The sequence below is a fragment of the Miniopterus natalensis genome, chromosome 19 (genome assembly GCF_054644295.1).
Source record: "Miniopterus natalensis isolate mMinNat1 chromosome 19, mMinNat1.hap1, whole genome shotgun sequence".
NCBI lineage: Eukaryota > Metazoa > Chordata > Mammalia > Chiroptera > Miniopteridae > Miniopterus > Miniopterus natalensis.
The window spans coordinates 2,002,427-2,019,122 of NC_142099.1; the positions used below are offsets into that span (position 1 = coordinate 2,002,427).

The following is a 16,696-nucleotide window of genomic DNA, read 5'->3' on the forward strand; positions in this document are numbered from 1 at the left end:
CAAATGTGACCCGGGGAACAGCGTGTGTCACTCGGAAACTCTTCCTGAAAGAGATGGGACTGCGTCAGTTCCCGAAGGGTGGCCAGGGGATGGCATTTGGGGAACGGGGACCCTAGAGCATAGGAAGGAGGCTGGACATTCCGGGGGCAGGGGGGCCACCCTGGCTGAGGACCTGGGTGGGAACCGAGACCAGCCAACGGTTAGGAGGGAGCGTTCACCAAGGCCGGTCCCCGGCCAGGGAGCGGGGAATTCTCCATCTCCCCAGTTGCCTCCCGTGGAACTTTTCATTTGCTTAAAGTTAAAAATTTTGAACCCTGGGCTGAATAGTTTCCCAGGAGGGGTCTGAGGGGCCCTCAAGTAGCCTCCTCCGGCCGCGGGCAGACTCCTCGGACCTTCCTCCAGGGCCTTGGGCGCAAAGAGCCGCCTCGGGGGCCCGGGATGAAACCCCAGGTCGCTCCTAACACTTGGTCTGCGGCCAGCCGCCCGTTTCTGCGGGATGTGGGCCTGTCGGAATCGGCGCAGCGAGCACCGGCCCCGCTCCGCGGCCGCAGAGGCCGAGGTCACTCCCGGGGGCAGCGCCCGGCGCGCCCCGCCCGCCCCCGGGCCTCGGGGACGCTTCCAGGAGCGAAACCACTGCCCAAAGCGGCTGGAAATAGTTTCTTGATCCCGCTTCCCCGTCTCGACAGTGAAATGACCACACGGTCGGGTCACTGGGTCCAAAACTCAATTGCAAAACGGAGGAGCTTTGCTGGTTGTCGCGCGTTCGCCTCCTAAGAGCCCAAAGCGCGCGGAGGGGACCGGCCCGGGACGTGCGGGAAGCCCGGCCGCGCCTGGTTCCCGGGCGGGAACCGCGGGCCGCCCCCCAGCCCCGCCGGGCTCCGCAGAGCCCCCCACCCGTGGGCGCGGAACCCTCGCGGGGCAGCCGGGGCGGGGCCGCCGCGGGGACCGAGCCAGGGCGCGCCCGCCGCCACCCCCGGGGACCAGGGTCCCGCCCCGGGCCCGCGGCCAGGTGGGCCGGGCCCGCGACAGTTCCGCGTCTGCGCGGCCGGGCCGGGGCCGGGCGACCGGGAGGCTGGGCTGCGCGCGAGCCAATGGGCGCGCGGGGCCGGCGGCGGCGGGCGCACTCCCGGGATGGACGGCGAGCTCCCGGCCGGTCCCGGCGCGGCCTCGGGCCTCCCCGCGGGGGGCGCGGGCGGGGACAGTCCCCCCGCGCTGCTGCCGGCCGAGGCGCTGGACCTGGACGGCGAGGACGGCGACCTGGAGGTGTTCAGCAAGGTGAGCGCGGCGCCCGGGCCCCCCCGCCCCCCGCGCGCGCTCCGGGGCTGGGCGGGCGGGTCCCCGCCGCTCCCTCCGCCGTCCGCGCTGGCACCGCCACGGGGCAAGGCCGCGGCTCCCCGGAGTTTGCAAAGTTGTGATCCCTGCCCCCCCACTTGGATCTCCTTCCTTCTTTCTTCCTCCCCGACGCCGACTTCTGGGGACAGTGGCCGAGCCCCGAGGCGGTGGCCCAGAGCCCCGCCTCTGGCAGCTCCTTGTGGGCAGCAGCCGGCCCGCACTCTCGGTCGCCCGAGCCCAGAGCAGTTACTCTCGATCTAGTGTCGCTGGTTGTAGATTTGAGGCCGGGGGACACCAGAGGTGCGTCTCAAGTCCACCAGGAAGGGTGCCAGCGAGGCCCCTCTTTGGGAGAAACCGGTTCCTGGGTCCAACAGGAAGCTCCTGCGGAGCCCAGGACCTGGGCCAGCCGGCTGGGGCCACCGACCCCCAGCCTCCGCTTCCCTCCCTGCGCCGGGACTTGGGGAACCCCAGGCCCCCTAACGTGTATGCGTGTAGTTAGCTGGAGAGACACTGACTGGGGTTCGAGGTGGACGTGTGTGGGGGGGGGGGCTGTGGCTGCCAGGTCTTTTTGTAAAGAAAAATGCAGGGCGGGGCCTTGGACGTCAGCCCAGTTTCTCACCTGGCCGCGGTGGGAGACTTGAGGTGGCAACATTGTATCCATGCTAAGCCTGGGCAGAGGGCGAATGTTACCTTGAGGCGTTAGGTAAAGCAACAAACTTGAACCATTGCTTTACTCTGCTGGAAGTAGAAAGCAAACAATTAATTATGCTCTGACCCCAAAGAGGAATGCCTAAGACTTTTTCCCCCCCTTAAAATGAAGTGAAACAGCAGGCAGGGTTGCAGTCCCCATGTTCACCCAGTGCGGTTTTGTGCTCCTGCTAAAGTCATTGACGTTTCGATGCGTTTAAATTGTAAAACTGGAATTATTTAGGTTCGCTTGTGAAAAGTTAACACTGCCTTTTGCCTTCCACCCAGGCTTTATTTTCACGGAGGAACGGGGCAGTGGGCCCGTCTTTGCCTGCCTGCCCAACACTGTTTGTCTGGGAATATCCCAGTAAGGCTGTGGGCCTAGGAACTTCCAGCCAGGGAGGGGCCGAGCGAGGGGAGTGGCAGCTGAGTATCAGTCATCCTGGAGCCTTTAAACTTGTCACCTGACTTCTTGTCCCAGATTCTAAGGGGCCCGGCCCTCTCTTAGGAAAACCTGTTTTTGTGAGCCCCTGTTGTTGGAGGCGGATCTAAGGCGAAGCTAGTGAGATTCAAGTTTTATGTTTACACCTTTGCTTAGGCCTCTGGAATACGGGGAGTTAGCGGAGGGTATTTTGGGTGCAGAGGGAATGACGGGTTGCAGCCAGGAGCATTTCTTTTTTATTTTTTATTGATTTTTGGGGAGAGTGACATTGGTTAATAAAACCATACAGGTCTCAAGTGAAATCTTACCTTTTGCAACAGCCTGGAGGGACCTGGAGAGTATTATACTAAGTGAAATAAGCCAGGCAGAGAAAAACAAATACCGTAAGATCTCACTTATATGTGGAACCTACTGAACAAAATAAACTAACCAACAAGATAGAAACAGACTCATAGACCCAGAGAACAGACTGACAGCTATCAGAGAGGAGGGGTGTTGGGGGGCTGGGTGAAAAAGGTGAGGGGATTCCAGGGGTGGAGAACGTCAGGTCCGCAGGCCGTACATATATGGCCCTGCTAAGGCAACTGCAGACAGGACTCGAAATTCAATAAATCTAGGAGCCTCTTTCACAGCTAATTTTTAAGTTGATAATTTTGTATGGCCCGAGAATGATGTTATAAATATCCAAATGGCACTTGGCAGAAAAAAGGTTCCCCATCCCTGGACTAAACAAACAAAAACCCTGAAGCATTTCCGAGCAAGCCTGTCTGCTGAATTGCTTACAGCTGTCTCAGAAGAAAGGCCGCGTCTGGATCTCCATGGCTCCAACCCGCGGTTGAGGTTTCTTTCTCCATTCTAAAAATCAATTTGTTTTCCTCCCTAATTTTGCGTTTGTACTTCTGCATCCTTTTAAAAGGATGGGAGCCTCCGCCCCGTGCACCTGGCTCCACCCCGCTTGTTAGCATTTGAGAGCCCCCTGTGCCCGACACTTAGAAAAAGTTAAGACCCCCCTCGGTAGAAGCTGGCCACGAGATGAAGGTGAGGGTACAGTGCTGGTTAAAGTCTGGAAAGAATACCTGGGGATCCTGCATTAGCTGCCTGCTTACGTTGCAGCAAGTGGAAATGCCCAGCCATTAGCCGCAGGCAGGCACACCTGTCTGGCCTCCCGCCGTCTGTCCTGCCGGCCAGCCCCGGGCGTCAGGAACTCCTTCTGAAGGACATAGCGTTGCCGTCGGCACGTTCACATCGACTGTCGGGCTCGGGGCACATTTACAATCTCCGACCCTTATCCCCTTGGATAATCGGTGAGTTTATACCATGCCCCTGTCCAGAAGCTTTTTGAAGAGTAGGATCTTTGACACTGACATTTCTTCTTCCCCCCAGTAAAGTACAAGTACCTGGCAAGTGCAACTTAAGTATTTTAGGTAAGGTGCCGTGCTGAGGATTATCTGGGGGGAGAGCCAGATCTTGCCGTCACAGCCTTGGAGCCCAGGTGGGAGGTGGGGCGGGGACTCTAAGCGGCAGCGTGAATCGGGGCAGTGAGAAGCTCACAGATCGTCCAGTGAGGGGAGAATGATGCCCCGTCTCTGGGGACCGCAGGGAAGGCGGGAAACACGGACTTAAAAGATCAAGTCTGGGTGTTGGAAGGTCGGAGCGCATGGTCGGTGATTCAAGAGAAGCAAAAGTTTAGAAATGACAGCAGTCGTGGGAGAATCGCGTTAGAACTGGGCCAGGGGAGAGCAGGCTTGCAAAGGATCGAGATGGACAGAAGGGCCGAATTTCTCCACGTTTACAGGGAAGAGGTCCCCTTGGGAGGGGAGATAATACGTTACAATAGGATATAAGGCGTAGAAGAAACAGTCGCTGAAGCAGAACATTGGTAAATAGGTCACAGGGAGGCGCTGCGATGCTTATCTGGGCCTCAGTAAATGACAGCCCTTATTATGGACCTTTTCAAAGGAGTTCAGGACCAGAAAATACGATAAGGCCCGCGGCGCGTGGGGCGCTCGGGAGGCCTCGGGTGTAATTACCCTCATTACCGCCGGCCCGGGGCTAAGACAGCCTGATGCTCTTTTTCAAAACTACGGGCAGAGAGGGAGTTCTGGAAGGGGCCGGGCTTCACTTCCATCTCCAGCGAAGCTCCAGGACACGGTACTGTTTTGTTTATAAACACATTGGGGAGAAAAAAGAAGTGATCGTGTTGTATAAGAATCATGGAAAGTTAAGGGTGTGTTTCTGGTAAATCAGAAATGTCACGGCAAACATGCTTGTTTGAACGCGGCTTTTGAAAGACTCACCCATGTTTTTCCGGCGGGGGGGGGGGGATCATTTTTGAAGGAAAAATAGGATATAGTGGTTGAGACATCTGGTTCCTCTACACGTTGGGTCTCTGTCAATCCGGAAATTCAACATGGCGATGGCAGGACATAATTATACTTCTCAACAGTTGTGGCAAATGCCTAGAAGAAGAAATTGGAGGTTCGGGGATTGACTTCCCACGTTTGTCCTGAGCCATCTCTGGTTCCTGTTGTGTGCCCGCATCTCAGTCACGGCCCAGGTAGGAATCAGAATTCTCTCCAGAGATTTGAAAGAAGACAGTTGAATGCAGGAACTAGTTGTGGGGTTTGGGGCAAATTTTAGGAACAAAGAAGTAATATCCTTGCATGAGTGAGTGGTTTCCTACCTCGATGATGTGCTGAAATCTATAAAACACACCCACACAATGTACACCCGTGTGTAATGCACAGGTGTATAGCGTGTACATGTGTGAGGCGTATGTATGTGCATATATGTGGCTCGGTGGTTGAGCATCGATCCAGGAGGTCGCGGTTCGATTCCCGGTCAGGGCACAGGCCCTGGTTGTGGCTCAGTCCCCAGCAGGGGGCGCACAGGAGGCAGCCGATCGACGACTCTCATCATTGATGTTTCTCTCTCTCTCTCCCTCTCCCTGTCTCTCTCTGAAATCAATAAAAATATTTTTTAAAAAGAAGGAGAGGCACTAGCAGAAGCTACGGCCAACATTATGTTTGCCAAGGGGAGCGGATGTCGAAGGGCCAAAAGGAGAAAACACACGGACACACACACCATGGTTCTTTCATGCAGACAACACTGTCACACTTGTTTATGGTCAGCGGCAATGGAAAAAATTCTTACAAATGTCTTGGAAAAAATGATGTCAAAAGACTCCAGATTTGAACTTCCTGAACTCTAAAGAAGAGGCTGCTGAGTCGCAGGGGTGCAGTTTTATTTCTGCATCCTTTCGGTTCTGACAGATGCTCTGGCATCACCGTGACTGATGGGCTCCAGGCTCCCAGGGGCTGGGGGACCAGAAGGCGGCAGTCGGGAGCTGTGCGGTCGGAGTGGTCAGCAGCGACTTACCTGCATCCCAGTTCTCTCCAAGAGGATAGAAGACTAAAACATTAAAATAAACATCCGCAGTCACTCACTTTAAGAATATACTTTAGCCTGGCCGGGGTGACCCGCAACCCGGGCATGTGTCCCGACCAGGCCTCCAATCTGCGACCTCCTGGTGCACGGGACGGTGCCCTAGTCACCTGAGCCTCGGCAGCCAGGGCTCTGCCAGTTTAGACAGTTTAGCGATTCGGGGAGAGTCAGCGTCATTCCTGTCCCGCAGGGGTATTGCCTGTGAAATAAATTCGGGGGTAACTGCGCCCGTGTCCATCAGGTTGCCGAGAGGGTTACAAGCAAGAGGTGCTGGTCGCTCAGAAAACAATCAGCACTTACTACCGTGGTTTATGAGACTTACGTTTTTAACGGGGGTACACGTCTGTTTTGCGTTTGTAGTGAGGCCCTCAGAGAGTCACAACAATATATTTGTTTCTGTTTAAGGAGCTTGTACGTATTTAAGAGAGGGTATTGTGGTAAGATATTGATAGTGTAAGTGAGGAATATATACGACCACTTAGACTAAACCTATGGAAATTGTGGAAAACACTCCATGGAGTCCAAGGAGGCGCCCTGAGGACAGAATGAAGGAGGGGGGACCCTTTGAATTAGAAATAAGGGCGGCATTGTGTTCAGTGGCTGTTGAGAGCGCCCCCAGCGTTTCAGGTTCTTTCTCAAAGGCTGTGCTCGCGAGTCACTGCGTGTGGCGAGGGGAGAAGGGGGTGGTCGGTTTGCCTGGGAGGTTACAAGTGCGTGTTAAGTCCCTTCTGAAATGCGCCTGAGTGCGGGCGCGGCTGATCTCAGGGTGCAGCCTTGCCCTGGAGAACACCCCGAGGACAGCCCCTGGCCCGGGGAGGCGCTCAGAGGACGGCGCCCGAGCCCGCCCCCCGGCCTGCGCAGGGAGCCCCCGGCCGGCCGCTCTCCGTAGCAACCGTTTTATTACATCCTGAGCGGGCCAGCGGTGTCTTCCTATAGTCACATTTTCCACCTCGTCGGGAGTTCTGCTCAGAGTAATAATGATTTTTCCTGGTTGGCTCTGCTTAGTCATCACTGAGGCCACAACAGGACACACTGCGTTTCCTGCGTGTCCCCAGGACCCCAAGCGTACTTGAAGACAGTTTCAGGAAACCCTGACCATCTGTGGATTTAACATTTGTGGCTTTCACTATCTCTAACATCAGTAACAGGACATATCTGCCTTCAAGCAGGCAATGTAGGCACCATATTTGTTCATCTCGCTCTCTTTTTTAATATCATCTTATTGATTTCAGAGAGAGAGAGGGAGAGAAACATCAACGATGAGAGTCATTGATCGGCTGCGGCTTCTCTTCTGCACATAATCAGATCTCAGCCTGAAACCATGCTGTGTGTGTGTGTTCACTGTGCTAGTTATAGGAAAGGTATTCAGTGTTATTTAAGAAGTAGAGCCCAGCCGGGCGTGGCTCAGCGGTTGAGCGTCGACCTAGGATCCAGGCGATCGGGGTTCGATTCCCGGTCAGGGCACATGCCCGGGTTGCGGGCTCGATCCCCAGTCGGGGGCTTGCAGGAGGCAGCTGATCAATGACTCTCTCATCATGGATGTTTCTCTCTCTCTCTCTCGCTCCCTCTCCTTTCCTCTCTCTGAAATCAGTAAAGATATATATATTAAAAAAAAAAAAAAAAAAGTGAACTTCAAGAGCAATCCCAACACCTAGAATAATTTTTAACCAAATTTTGTGTAACTAACTTCATCCATACTGAGGGGGCCTTGGGAACCCTCCCCCCCCCAGCTTCACCGAGTAATGAAGTTCAGAGGATCCTGGGTGCGTGCTGGGCTTCCCTGCAGGGCGGCTGCAGAGGCCAGGTGGTCACTAGGGGACCCTCAGCCAGTTCTTTCTGCCATGGCGGCTGAGGGAGGAAACCTCCAGCCAGCTTCTCGCCAGCATTCCTGTGCCAAGCAGGCAAGTGGGCTGGGCCTGTCCATCTGGGATGCAGGCTGTGGCCTTGACTGTGCTTTCCTGGGGCCTGTCTTCCTCCAGCCTGCCTGGTGCCCTTGCGTCCAGAGACCCTCCAGTTTTCTGCACAACTGAGGAGAAAGGTCCCCTGGCCACCGACTCTTTTTTTGTGGTATTAGCTTTTCCACCAGCCCCTCAATTTTGACGTATTTCATTAATCCTGTGGTGTCGGAGAAAAGGGAGATTTTAACCCTGTTTTCCTGTAATGTTACCCCTTGACCGTTTTCTTCCTCAGGATGCCTCGCTGACGGACATGAACTCTCTGAGCCCCCTGATGCCAGCGTCCCCTCTGTCAATGATCAACCAGGTCAGGTTCGAGGACGAGCCGGATTTGAAAGATCTCTTCATCACGGTCGACGAGCCCGAGAGCCACGTCACTACCATCGAAACTTTCATCACCTACAGGGTCGTCACCAAGGTAGATACGGAACGAGCACTCTCTTGGGCGCCTGGCTGTCTCTGAGCTTGGGAAGCGCGTCTTGTTCGCTGTGACTCCGACATCCCGGAATCTTTGCTGAGTTGACTTACTTTTTTTTTCCAAGCACTTTGGGTGAGATGTCGCACCTTAGCCAGGCTTCCCTTACTCCAAGTCCAGTCGGTCAAAGTCAAGACGACTTGAGAGTAACAGTCACATTTCAGGATTTGTGCTTCTTAAAATAGGAACATTTTAAGTTTTTCGTTTCAAAAATTGTAGAGAACTATCTTTGGAAAACAAGAGCCTCAGTTGGCTCATAAAGAGAACCATGAGTTAAAAACGCGCTTGGATACTTTGGGTTCACATGTCTTCTGAGGGTTGCAGGAAATCATGTCATTGGTTTTCCAAAAAAGAGCAAGTGGCCTCTTTACCTTACACACGAGATACTGTTGGTGTCCAGTCATCCCAGGGCAGAGCCAGGCCTACAGCCCCGGGCTTCCCCAGTCCTAGGACAAGCCCCCCAAAAAGACCACCTTGGACAAAATAAAACAACCCACAGTATAACCATTTTCTTTTCACTGATTGATGTTTAGAGTTTAGAGCACACATCCTTTCTGAGTTGGGGATCGGTCATCAAACCCCTGTATGCAGCTTTTCTCTGTCTCCCAATGACCCAAGTTGGCCACTTTAGGTGGGACAGCGATTCTACCCCTGCCGCAGGGGGATGAGTTATGATCTGAGCCCAGCCGATGACACTTGTTTTTCTTGTCATATTAATATGTATTTCTTACAGCCTCTCAGGGGTAAGAGAAAGCCTGACAGTAGGAGCAGGAGCCCCGCCCTCTCCTTGTTGCCGCGGTCACGTTGGAGAGCTAGATCCCTGACAGTGACAAAGCCGTCAGTGACTTAATTTTATATTTTCCTCCTGCCTTAGATTTACTTAAGGTGTTAGCAATTCTCGAGGACATATAAAGCTCAGTCTTAACCGCCTAGTTCTGAGTGTTCTCATTTTTAGTTATGCCAATTTTTTTTTCCTGGAAATCGGTAGTGACCCGCAAATATGTGCCTGGCACCCGGGGGTGTTCGGTAAATATCTTTTAATGAGTGACTCTAAACTATATTTTGTGTGTATATGTATGTTTGTGTGTGTATATTTGCCTGTATAGGTACACACACCAACTCATCTCTATTGTTAAACTGTGTCTCTTCTAGGTCGGCTTTTCCTATTTTCACCATTTCCATGACCACCCTTCTGCATAGTAGTTAAGACTGTACCCATGCGCGTGTCCTAGGTGTTGACATATTTTTATGTTCTCAATCTTTAATTGAGAACAGACATTTTAATATATTTGCTTAATTTTCAGGAGTTTAGCATATAACTCAAAATAAAATTCCTTGAGGATGACGGCACATTGTCTTTTCGCACCAAATCTCCATTAATAACATTTTTAAAGCAGTGTGGGTAAAGTCACTCCATCAAAATGTTAGAATGTTCACGTACTAAATGCAAATTTTAGCAAAGCAATTCATCCGAGCAAATTCCAGGACAACATTTTTTTTCTCAGTTACATTCGGGGTCTTTTCCAAATCTCAATATGGGACTTTCCTCAGATTCTGGATTCCGATCATCTCGAGAAAAGACATCGATTTGAAACCTAACTTGGGAGCACACTGTCTCGTTAGCGAGAAAGTTGTGCCAAAGAGAAGAGTCGCAGCATCTCGCGGGGGGCAGATGGCGGCTCTAAGACAGATTTTTCAGTGTGGAGCTTAAATTCAAGCGTGATGTTTGCTTTCCTGGTGGAAATACTGGAAAGATTGCTTTGTTTCATCGGCTCCGTGAGTTGATGACTGAAAAAAAAGACAGGCTGACAAACGCTGAATAATTAGGATTTGCTAATGTTTCTTAGAGGCCCCTTTATTTTAGACGGTCTGAAATACCAGGAGGTAAATGTCTTCTCTTACTTTGTGCTGTTATTTCCTCCTGCTTTCCGCAGACGTCTCGCGGGGAGTTTGACTCCAGCGAATTTGAAGTTAGGAGGCGTTACCAAGATTTCCTTTGGTTAAAAGGAAAGCTCGAGGAGGCCCACCCGACTCTCATTGTTCCGGTAAGTCGACATCGTGCGTGGGGGTTTTCAGGTTGGCGGGTTATTGCGATCGAAGGATTTCTTTGCTTTCACAGTGTTTCATGTGTGTGAAAAGAACAGAATGTAGGTTTTCAACCATTAAATATTTGCTACACTCTACTTTTATCCAAACTTAGATTTTCCAATTATTTCCCTCCGATCTCTATTAGGATGAAACGTCAGTTAAAATTCCATTTTAATGTACGTATGGAAAAAAGTTTGGAAGAAAACAAGAAGGAATCAGTATCCTAAATTATGAAAAGGCAGAATTTTTTAGATGAAGTCGACACTGTTTTTCACGGAACGGCTGCCACCTTGTCTCTCAAGTCGTTAAAATGCCCAAAACCAAACTCCAGACCTTGCGCGTTCAGTGTAATTCATTTTGTGTTGGAAACATTTGTTTTAAAACTTTCGATCTAAGTACAGATTTCCTTTTTTTAACTACTGTAATGTTAAAATTTTGTCATGTTTGGTTTTAATGTGAATTTTTAAAATGATGAGAAACGATCGCATGTTCAGATAGCCTCTAAAACGGAACCGTGTAGAATCTCTTCGGTCCTCCCGCCACCCGACGCTCAGGCACCCTCTGAACATTTTTGGTTTTTGCGTGTTTTTTTTCCCTCAGCCGTTGCCGGAGAAGTTTATAGTGAAGGGGATGGTGGAGCGGTTCAACGACGACTTCATCGAGACGCGCAGGAAGGCGCTGAATAAGTTTCTGAACCGCATCGCTGACCATCCAACTTTAACGTTCAACAGGGACTTCAAAGTGTTTCTCACTGCACAGGCTTCGGTAAAGACTTCCCATCGGCGCTCATGTAACCCTTCAGCGTCTGTAGGAGGTTGTACCTTCCCCAGGCAGCAGGGCCCTGGAATGAAGAATTTTTAGACACTGGAGGCGCGGCCCGCAGACGAGCCCTGTGTCAGATCTACGTGTAAATAGCAGAGACCAGTCCCTCTCTCACAGGCTGCGTGCTCCTGGTTCTCTTGGTAGATTTTTTAATGTCCCGTGTAGCCAGTACTGAGCATACACAAATATATTTCTCTTACTGACACTTGAGTAGTCGTGGATAGTTAAGTTGGGCTTTTCAAGTTAGGGTAGACGCCTTTATTAAATGGACAGATGGATGGGTTGGCACCTAGATGGGTAATACAATTTTTTACTTTTCCTTCAATTACTTATTGGGGGGGGTCTCCAATTTCTAATACAGAAACCGTCTAAGTGCCTCTCCTTTTTTCTTTCCTGTGACGACATAACTCATCAGAAAGAGCATGGATAGCACCAAGAGTCGATATTAAACAATTACAGACCAACGTTGAGTTTTCTCAGCCCCTCAGTTGTTGCCCAAGGGATAGAAGCTAGAAAGTGGCCCATCTCAGCCTTGGCAGGTCGTGCTGTGCGGGAGCCCGTGGTGACCCACATGAGATGAGTCTGTGGCCTGACCCAGGACCCTAGGAGCTCTTAGGGACATTGTCCGCAGTCAGTGGTGGCGGCGACAGCTGGCCAGGGTCGCCCGTGCCATCTCTGATGACGTTCACTCTATCAAGTGACGCCGAGGCCCCCCCGGCTCAGTGTGCTGCCGGGTCAGGCAGGGCACCTGTCCTTGTTTGCGCACAAAGTGATGGGAACTTTTTCCGTCCTGCAAGCCTGTCCCTGTCCCTCGTGCGTTAACCGTGAAGCAGCTGTCTGTAACCTCGTAAAGCTCCGTGCTCGGGGGAAACGCGCCCCCCTCTGCTCCCCTCTGCCCCCCGCCGAGGGGCTGAGACCCGGAGGAGGAGCTGCGCCCCGGGAAACGCATCCGCTCCAGACTACAGTGAAAAAAAGACGTAGATGAAACGCGTTATTATCTTGATTTAATTTTCTCATTGGGTTTCGTTGTCACTTGGATTTGAGAACGCTGTCGCTTCTCTACCACCGATATTTCATGTTTTCGTTTCCAGGAGCTGTCTTTTCACAAGAAGCAGGGCCCCGGGCTGCTCAGCAAGGTGGGCCAGACGGTCCGGGCGGCCGCCCTGTCCATGAGAGGCCTGAAGGGCCGCCCCGAGGAGTTCGTGCAGATGAGCGACTTCATCGAAACGTTTACCCAGAAAATAAATTTGATCGACAAGATATCTCAGAGGATTTACAAGGAGGAGCGGGGTATGTCGAATCACTGGGACGCGCTGCTGAAGCTCCTTGGTCCGGGCGGGTCTTCACTCCCGCGTGGGGGCCGCGTGGAGTTGGCGCCGCCCGGGTGCTTTCTCGGCACTGCGCTCGGCTCGCAGTGGCGTCTGTCCTCGCCCTTCCCCGTGAACACCTCACCCTTCAGCGCCCTCACAGTTTAGTCGCGGCTCTAAGTCCCTGCTCCGACGGATCCAGCATCCCCGCCACGTCGGAGGCCTGTTCTGTCCCTTCAGATGGCGTTTTTTGCCTTTTATGAGCCTTTTTTTGGCTTTTTTCTTGACCGCCGGGCCTGATACACCCGGTCACAGCAACTGTGTCACGGGAGGCGAGGAGGCGGGGAAGTGTCCTCAGTCCTAGGATTTCACGAGTGTTTTAGGGAGCCTGGGCCTCTGGACTGAACTGCACAGAGGTTCCCAGGTTTTTCTTCCCCCCTTATGGGGACAGAGTGGCCAGAGCGGGCTGGAGTTGAGGGTCCCCCCCCTGCAAGTGGGTGAGGCTCTGACGACACCCCTCCAGGTGAGGCTCTGTGACCAGGTCCCCTGAGGTCAGGCCTTGTTGAGAATGGAGTGTCTGGCCCTGGCTCCAGCGCTGGTCTCTGCCCTCCAGTCTCTGCCCCGGGAAGGCCGATTCCTTGCTTCTGCCCGTCTGTCATCACCGTCCTGGGGACAGTGGTTTGTCCTGCGTCCTGCCCCCCCCATTACAGTTCCAAGAAAAGATGTGGGTTTTTCAGTCCTTTCAGCATTTTAGTGGTTGTTAGGACCCAGTGGCGACTTCCAAGCTCCTCATGTGAGGAGCCGAGCAACATTAAGTTAGAGTTTCACCTTTAAAGTGTGGCTTCTGCCCAGACACACTGTGAACATTCCTGATTCCTCAGTGGTTTGGGAGTTAGTCATGGCCAGGCCCCGTTTGCTCTCATCAACCAATAGCTGTTCTTGTTCCACGTGTAAATAATAACCGTGAAGCGAGCCCTGAGCTTACGATTTGGGGATGTCGTCCTGTGAGGTTGGTCTAAGTGTTCAACAGGGACCGGAGCTTAAAATCAAAGATGTAGCTTCAGGAAGCAGGTTTCCACATTTCCCGGGGATTTTGCAAGGGGCGAGCACTGTATTAGGGCCTGGCCATGTGTGGCAGAGAGATCTGTAAATTGGAAAATAGGTCCCTTTTCTTATTTTTCTATCACTATTTCCTTTCTCTAGTTTCTTTCTGATTTGTTTGTTTACTTTTAATTGTTTTTTAGTTTATAACTTAGACTTTATTCCATCATGGTTTCTTTCTAATTCCATGATGACTTTTTGCTAATTTTCTAATTGCATTTACCTATATTAAAAATAGATGGCTAAGTCAGAAAATATATTTCCTAATATACATTGGTTTTAGAATTTAACTATTTAAAATTCCTATATTGTCTGTTCTCCCCCGAATCCCCATTAAACTGTAAGTTCAATCAGAACATAGAGGGAAAAGGTTTGTTGTATTTCTAGTATCTAGATGGTGTCACCTCACACGTAGTAGGTGCTCAATTAATGATTGAAAAAATAATGAAGGAACATAAGCTTTGGTGGTAGGAAAGTCTGCTTCATCGAGAATCAATGGGTGCCCTGGCCCGTGTGGCCCAGTTGGTTAGCGTCATCCCCTGAACTCCAAGATCACCGGTTCAGTAGCTAGACAAAAAAAAAAAGCTCACGGCTTATTCATTCTCTCCCATAAAAAACTGAAAGTTGATAGTGTGAAAGCAAAAATGTAAAAGCATCCAGATTTTAAAATGAAATCCAAGTTTTTTAATAAATGGCTTATCAAGCATTGAAGAGTCCTTTTGTTACTCATTTATTCTTTCACTGATGTGAAAATATTTATTGAACACATTATGCATCAGGCTTTGAGATTTAAAAAGATAAGACTCAGCCCCTGCTTCAGGGAGCATATGGCCCAGGAGCATGTCAGCTGGGCAGGGAATCCCACCAGACTCCGGTGGTGGGAGCGTGAGAAACAGCAGGCTTGACTGGAGCCCTGAAATCACGATGGGCTCCCTGAGGCGAAGCGTCTGCGACTCCTTTGGCGCGGTCTCAGGAGAGATTTACTTACACTGTGGTTGAAGGGATTCAAAGTAGGCTGTTGGGTGGTAGAAACGATAAGAGGACCAGGCAGAGGGGTACGTGCAATGTTTGAGTTAAGAGAGAGCGTAAGATGTTCATGAATGAGCGGCTATCTTGGCTTCCATTAAAATATCTTTGGTGGAGAATCTCAAGCGTTGGATCCAGAGAGGCAGGGTGAGGGCTGGTCACAGAGGACTTTCTAACTCCTAAAAATCTTCCGTGTTTATAGACTGTGACAAACACGGAAAGAGGGAGACTGGGCATTGCGAGCGAGAGGCGCTGATGACCGTGGAAGTGAGGATGGGTGGGTGGGTGGGTGGATGGGTAGGTAGATGGCAGACAGGTGGCAAAGGTTAAGACACGTAGGAAGCGGCGATGAGCGTGCAGACCTGAGTCCAGGGTGCAGCCCCGACGTCTTGCCTAGATCTCCGGGAGCCTTTAGCCCTCGGCAGGGCATGGAGTCAGGGGAAGGGGGAAGACAGGCTCTGTCTGTGGGTCCTGTTGCCTGTGAGACACTCAGGGGTCCTGTGTTCGGGAGGCAGAACTCCACGAAGATGAGGTGACCGTACAATTTGTCACCCAAGCAGGACACTTCCGAGAATGAAAAAGGGACGCTGTATTGGCGACCCGTGGACGGCCGTCCTTCAAGGGCGGGCCCGAGCTCATCGGGCGGCCGGGCAGGTGCGGGCCGACCTCCAGTTTCTTGCGTTCGTGCCTAAGCATCCGTGCGGGACAGTGGCAGACGTCAGCCCCTCTCTTCCCGTCCGTCAGCAGGGATTCTAAAATGTCTGTGAACCGAAGAACCTGTTTTTTCTTTCAGAATATTTCGACGAGATGAAGGAGTTCGGCCCCATCCACGGCCTGTGGTCCGAGTGGGAGGAGGGCCTGGCCGACGCGCTGGCCGGCGTGGCCGGCTGCGTGCGGCGCTGCTGCGAGGCCACCGAGCGGCGCGTGTGCGGCCTGTCGGAGGCCCTGCTCCCGGTGCTGCACGAGTACGTGCTCTACGGCGACACGCTGGCGGTAAGAGCCCGCCGTCCCCGCCTCGCCCTCGCCGGCGAGGCTCCTGAAGGCCGGTCCCGGCCCGCCCGCCGTCCTGGCCCCGCAGGAGGCCTCGCACCAGGCCGGCGACAGCCGCCCGCCGCCCCGACGAGCCGAGCCGCGCACACGGGACGGGAGGCGGACAAGCAGCGGGGAGCGGCGCGGCGAGGGGCCGGACGCGGTGCGAGGCCTCCCCGCCAGGGTGCAGACGGGGACTGGGAGCTGTTTCCGCAGCATTTTCAAGTTTTACTGTAAAAACCTGCAGCGCGCGAGACGCGTCTTTCCCCGAAAGGGCCGCGTCCCCGCTGCTGGGAGGCACGTTGGACCCGGCGACGTTCGGGCCACGTTCAGACAGAGTTTCTCCTGCCTTTGGTCACCGGAGCCAGGCCTGCTTTCTGGTTTTGTGTGCTCTTGTTTTTTCGTTAATCTTCACCGAAGGAAATTTTTTCCATTGATTTTTTTTTTTTAGAGTGGAGGGAGGGAGGGAAGGAGAGAGAGAAACATCGATGTGAGAGAGACACACGGATTGGTTGCCTCCCACGTGCTCCCCAACCAGGCCGGGGATCGAGCCTGCCACCCAGGTACTTGCCCTTGACCGGGAATCGAACCCAAGGCCCAGGCAAATGCTCTAACCACTGAGCCACGCCAGCCAGGGCTGTTCTCGTGGACCCTTGATTTGGTGGGTTTTATGTTTTTATTTTGCCTCTGTCTTGGCGAGGAAAGCTCTCTTGGCCTTTCAGAAGGAGATCCGCCTCTTCCCGGTTTCTCATAGCCAGGTTTTCCTTCAGGGCATCATTAAATATTTTGTGGCTGTTTCAGGTCCCTGCCTTTACTCGACTTCATGGGGTCCCGCTGGGGACGCTCCCTTCTCGCTTCCCAAAGTTCCCCCGTTACTGATCTCGGCTCCGTGTCACGGCTCAGAGATCTGATTTGTGTCATTTTAAGTGGCGTATTCGTTCCCCTTATCAGGGTGTTTGGCTCTTTATCAGTCAAGATGGAAATGACA

The 16,696-nt window shown here is 52.5% G+C and overlaps 1 protein-coding gene across 2 annotated transcripts in view; it reads left to right on the top strand.

The window, feature by feature from the left end:
- Window positions 1–1,131: 1,131 nt before the first annotated feature.
- SNX7 (sorting nexin 7) overlaps window positions 1,132–16,696 on the top strand; it is a 32,788-nt gene continuing 17,223 nt past the window's right edge. For both annotated transcript variants that reach the window (XM_087827609.1, XM_087827610.1), the window contains exons 1-6: window positions 1,132–1,275; window positions 8,096–8,278; window positions 10,270–10,380; window positions 11,024–11,188; window positions 12,337–12,535; window positions 15,473–15,672. In XM_087827609.1, the coding sequence (XP_087683735.1) occupies window positions 1,132–1,275; window positions 8,096–8,278; window positions 10,270–10,380; window positions 11,024–11,188; window positions 12,337–12,535; window positions 15,473–15,672 (1,002 nt within the window). The remainder of the gene's footprint in view (window positions 1,276–8,095; window positions 8,279–10,269; window positions 10,381–11,023; window positions 11,189–12,336; window positions 12,536–15,472; window positions 15,673–16,696) is intronic.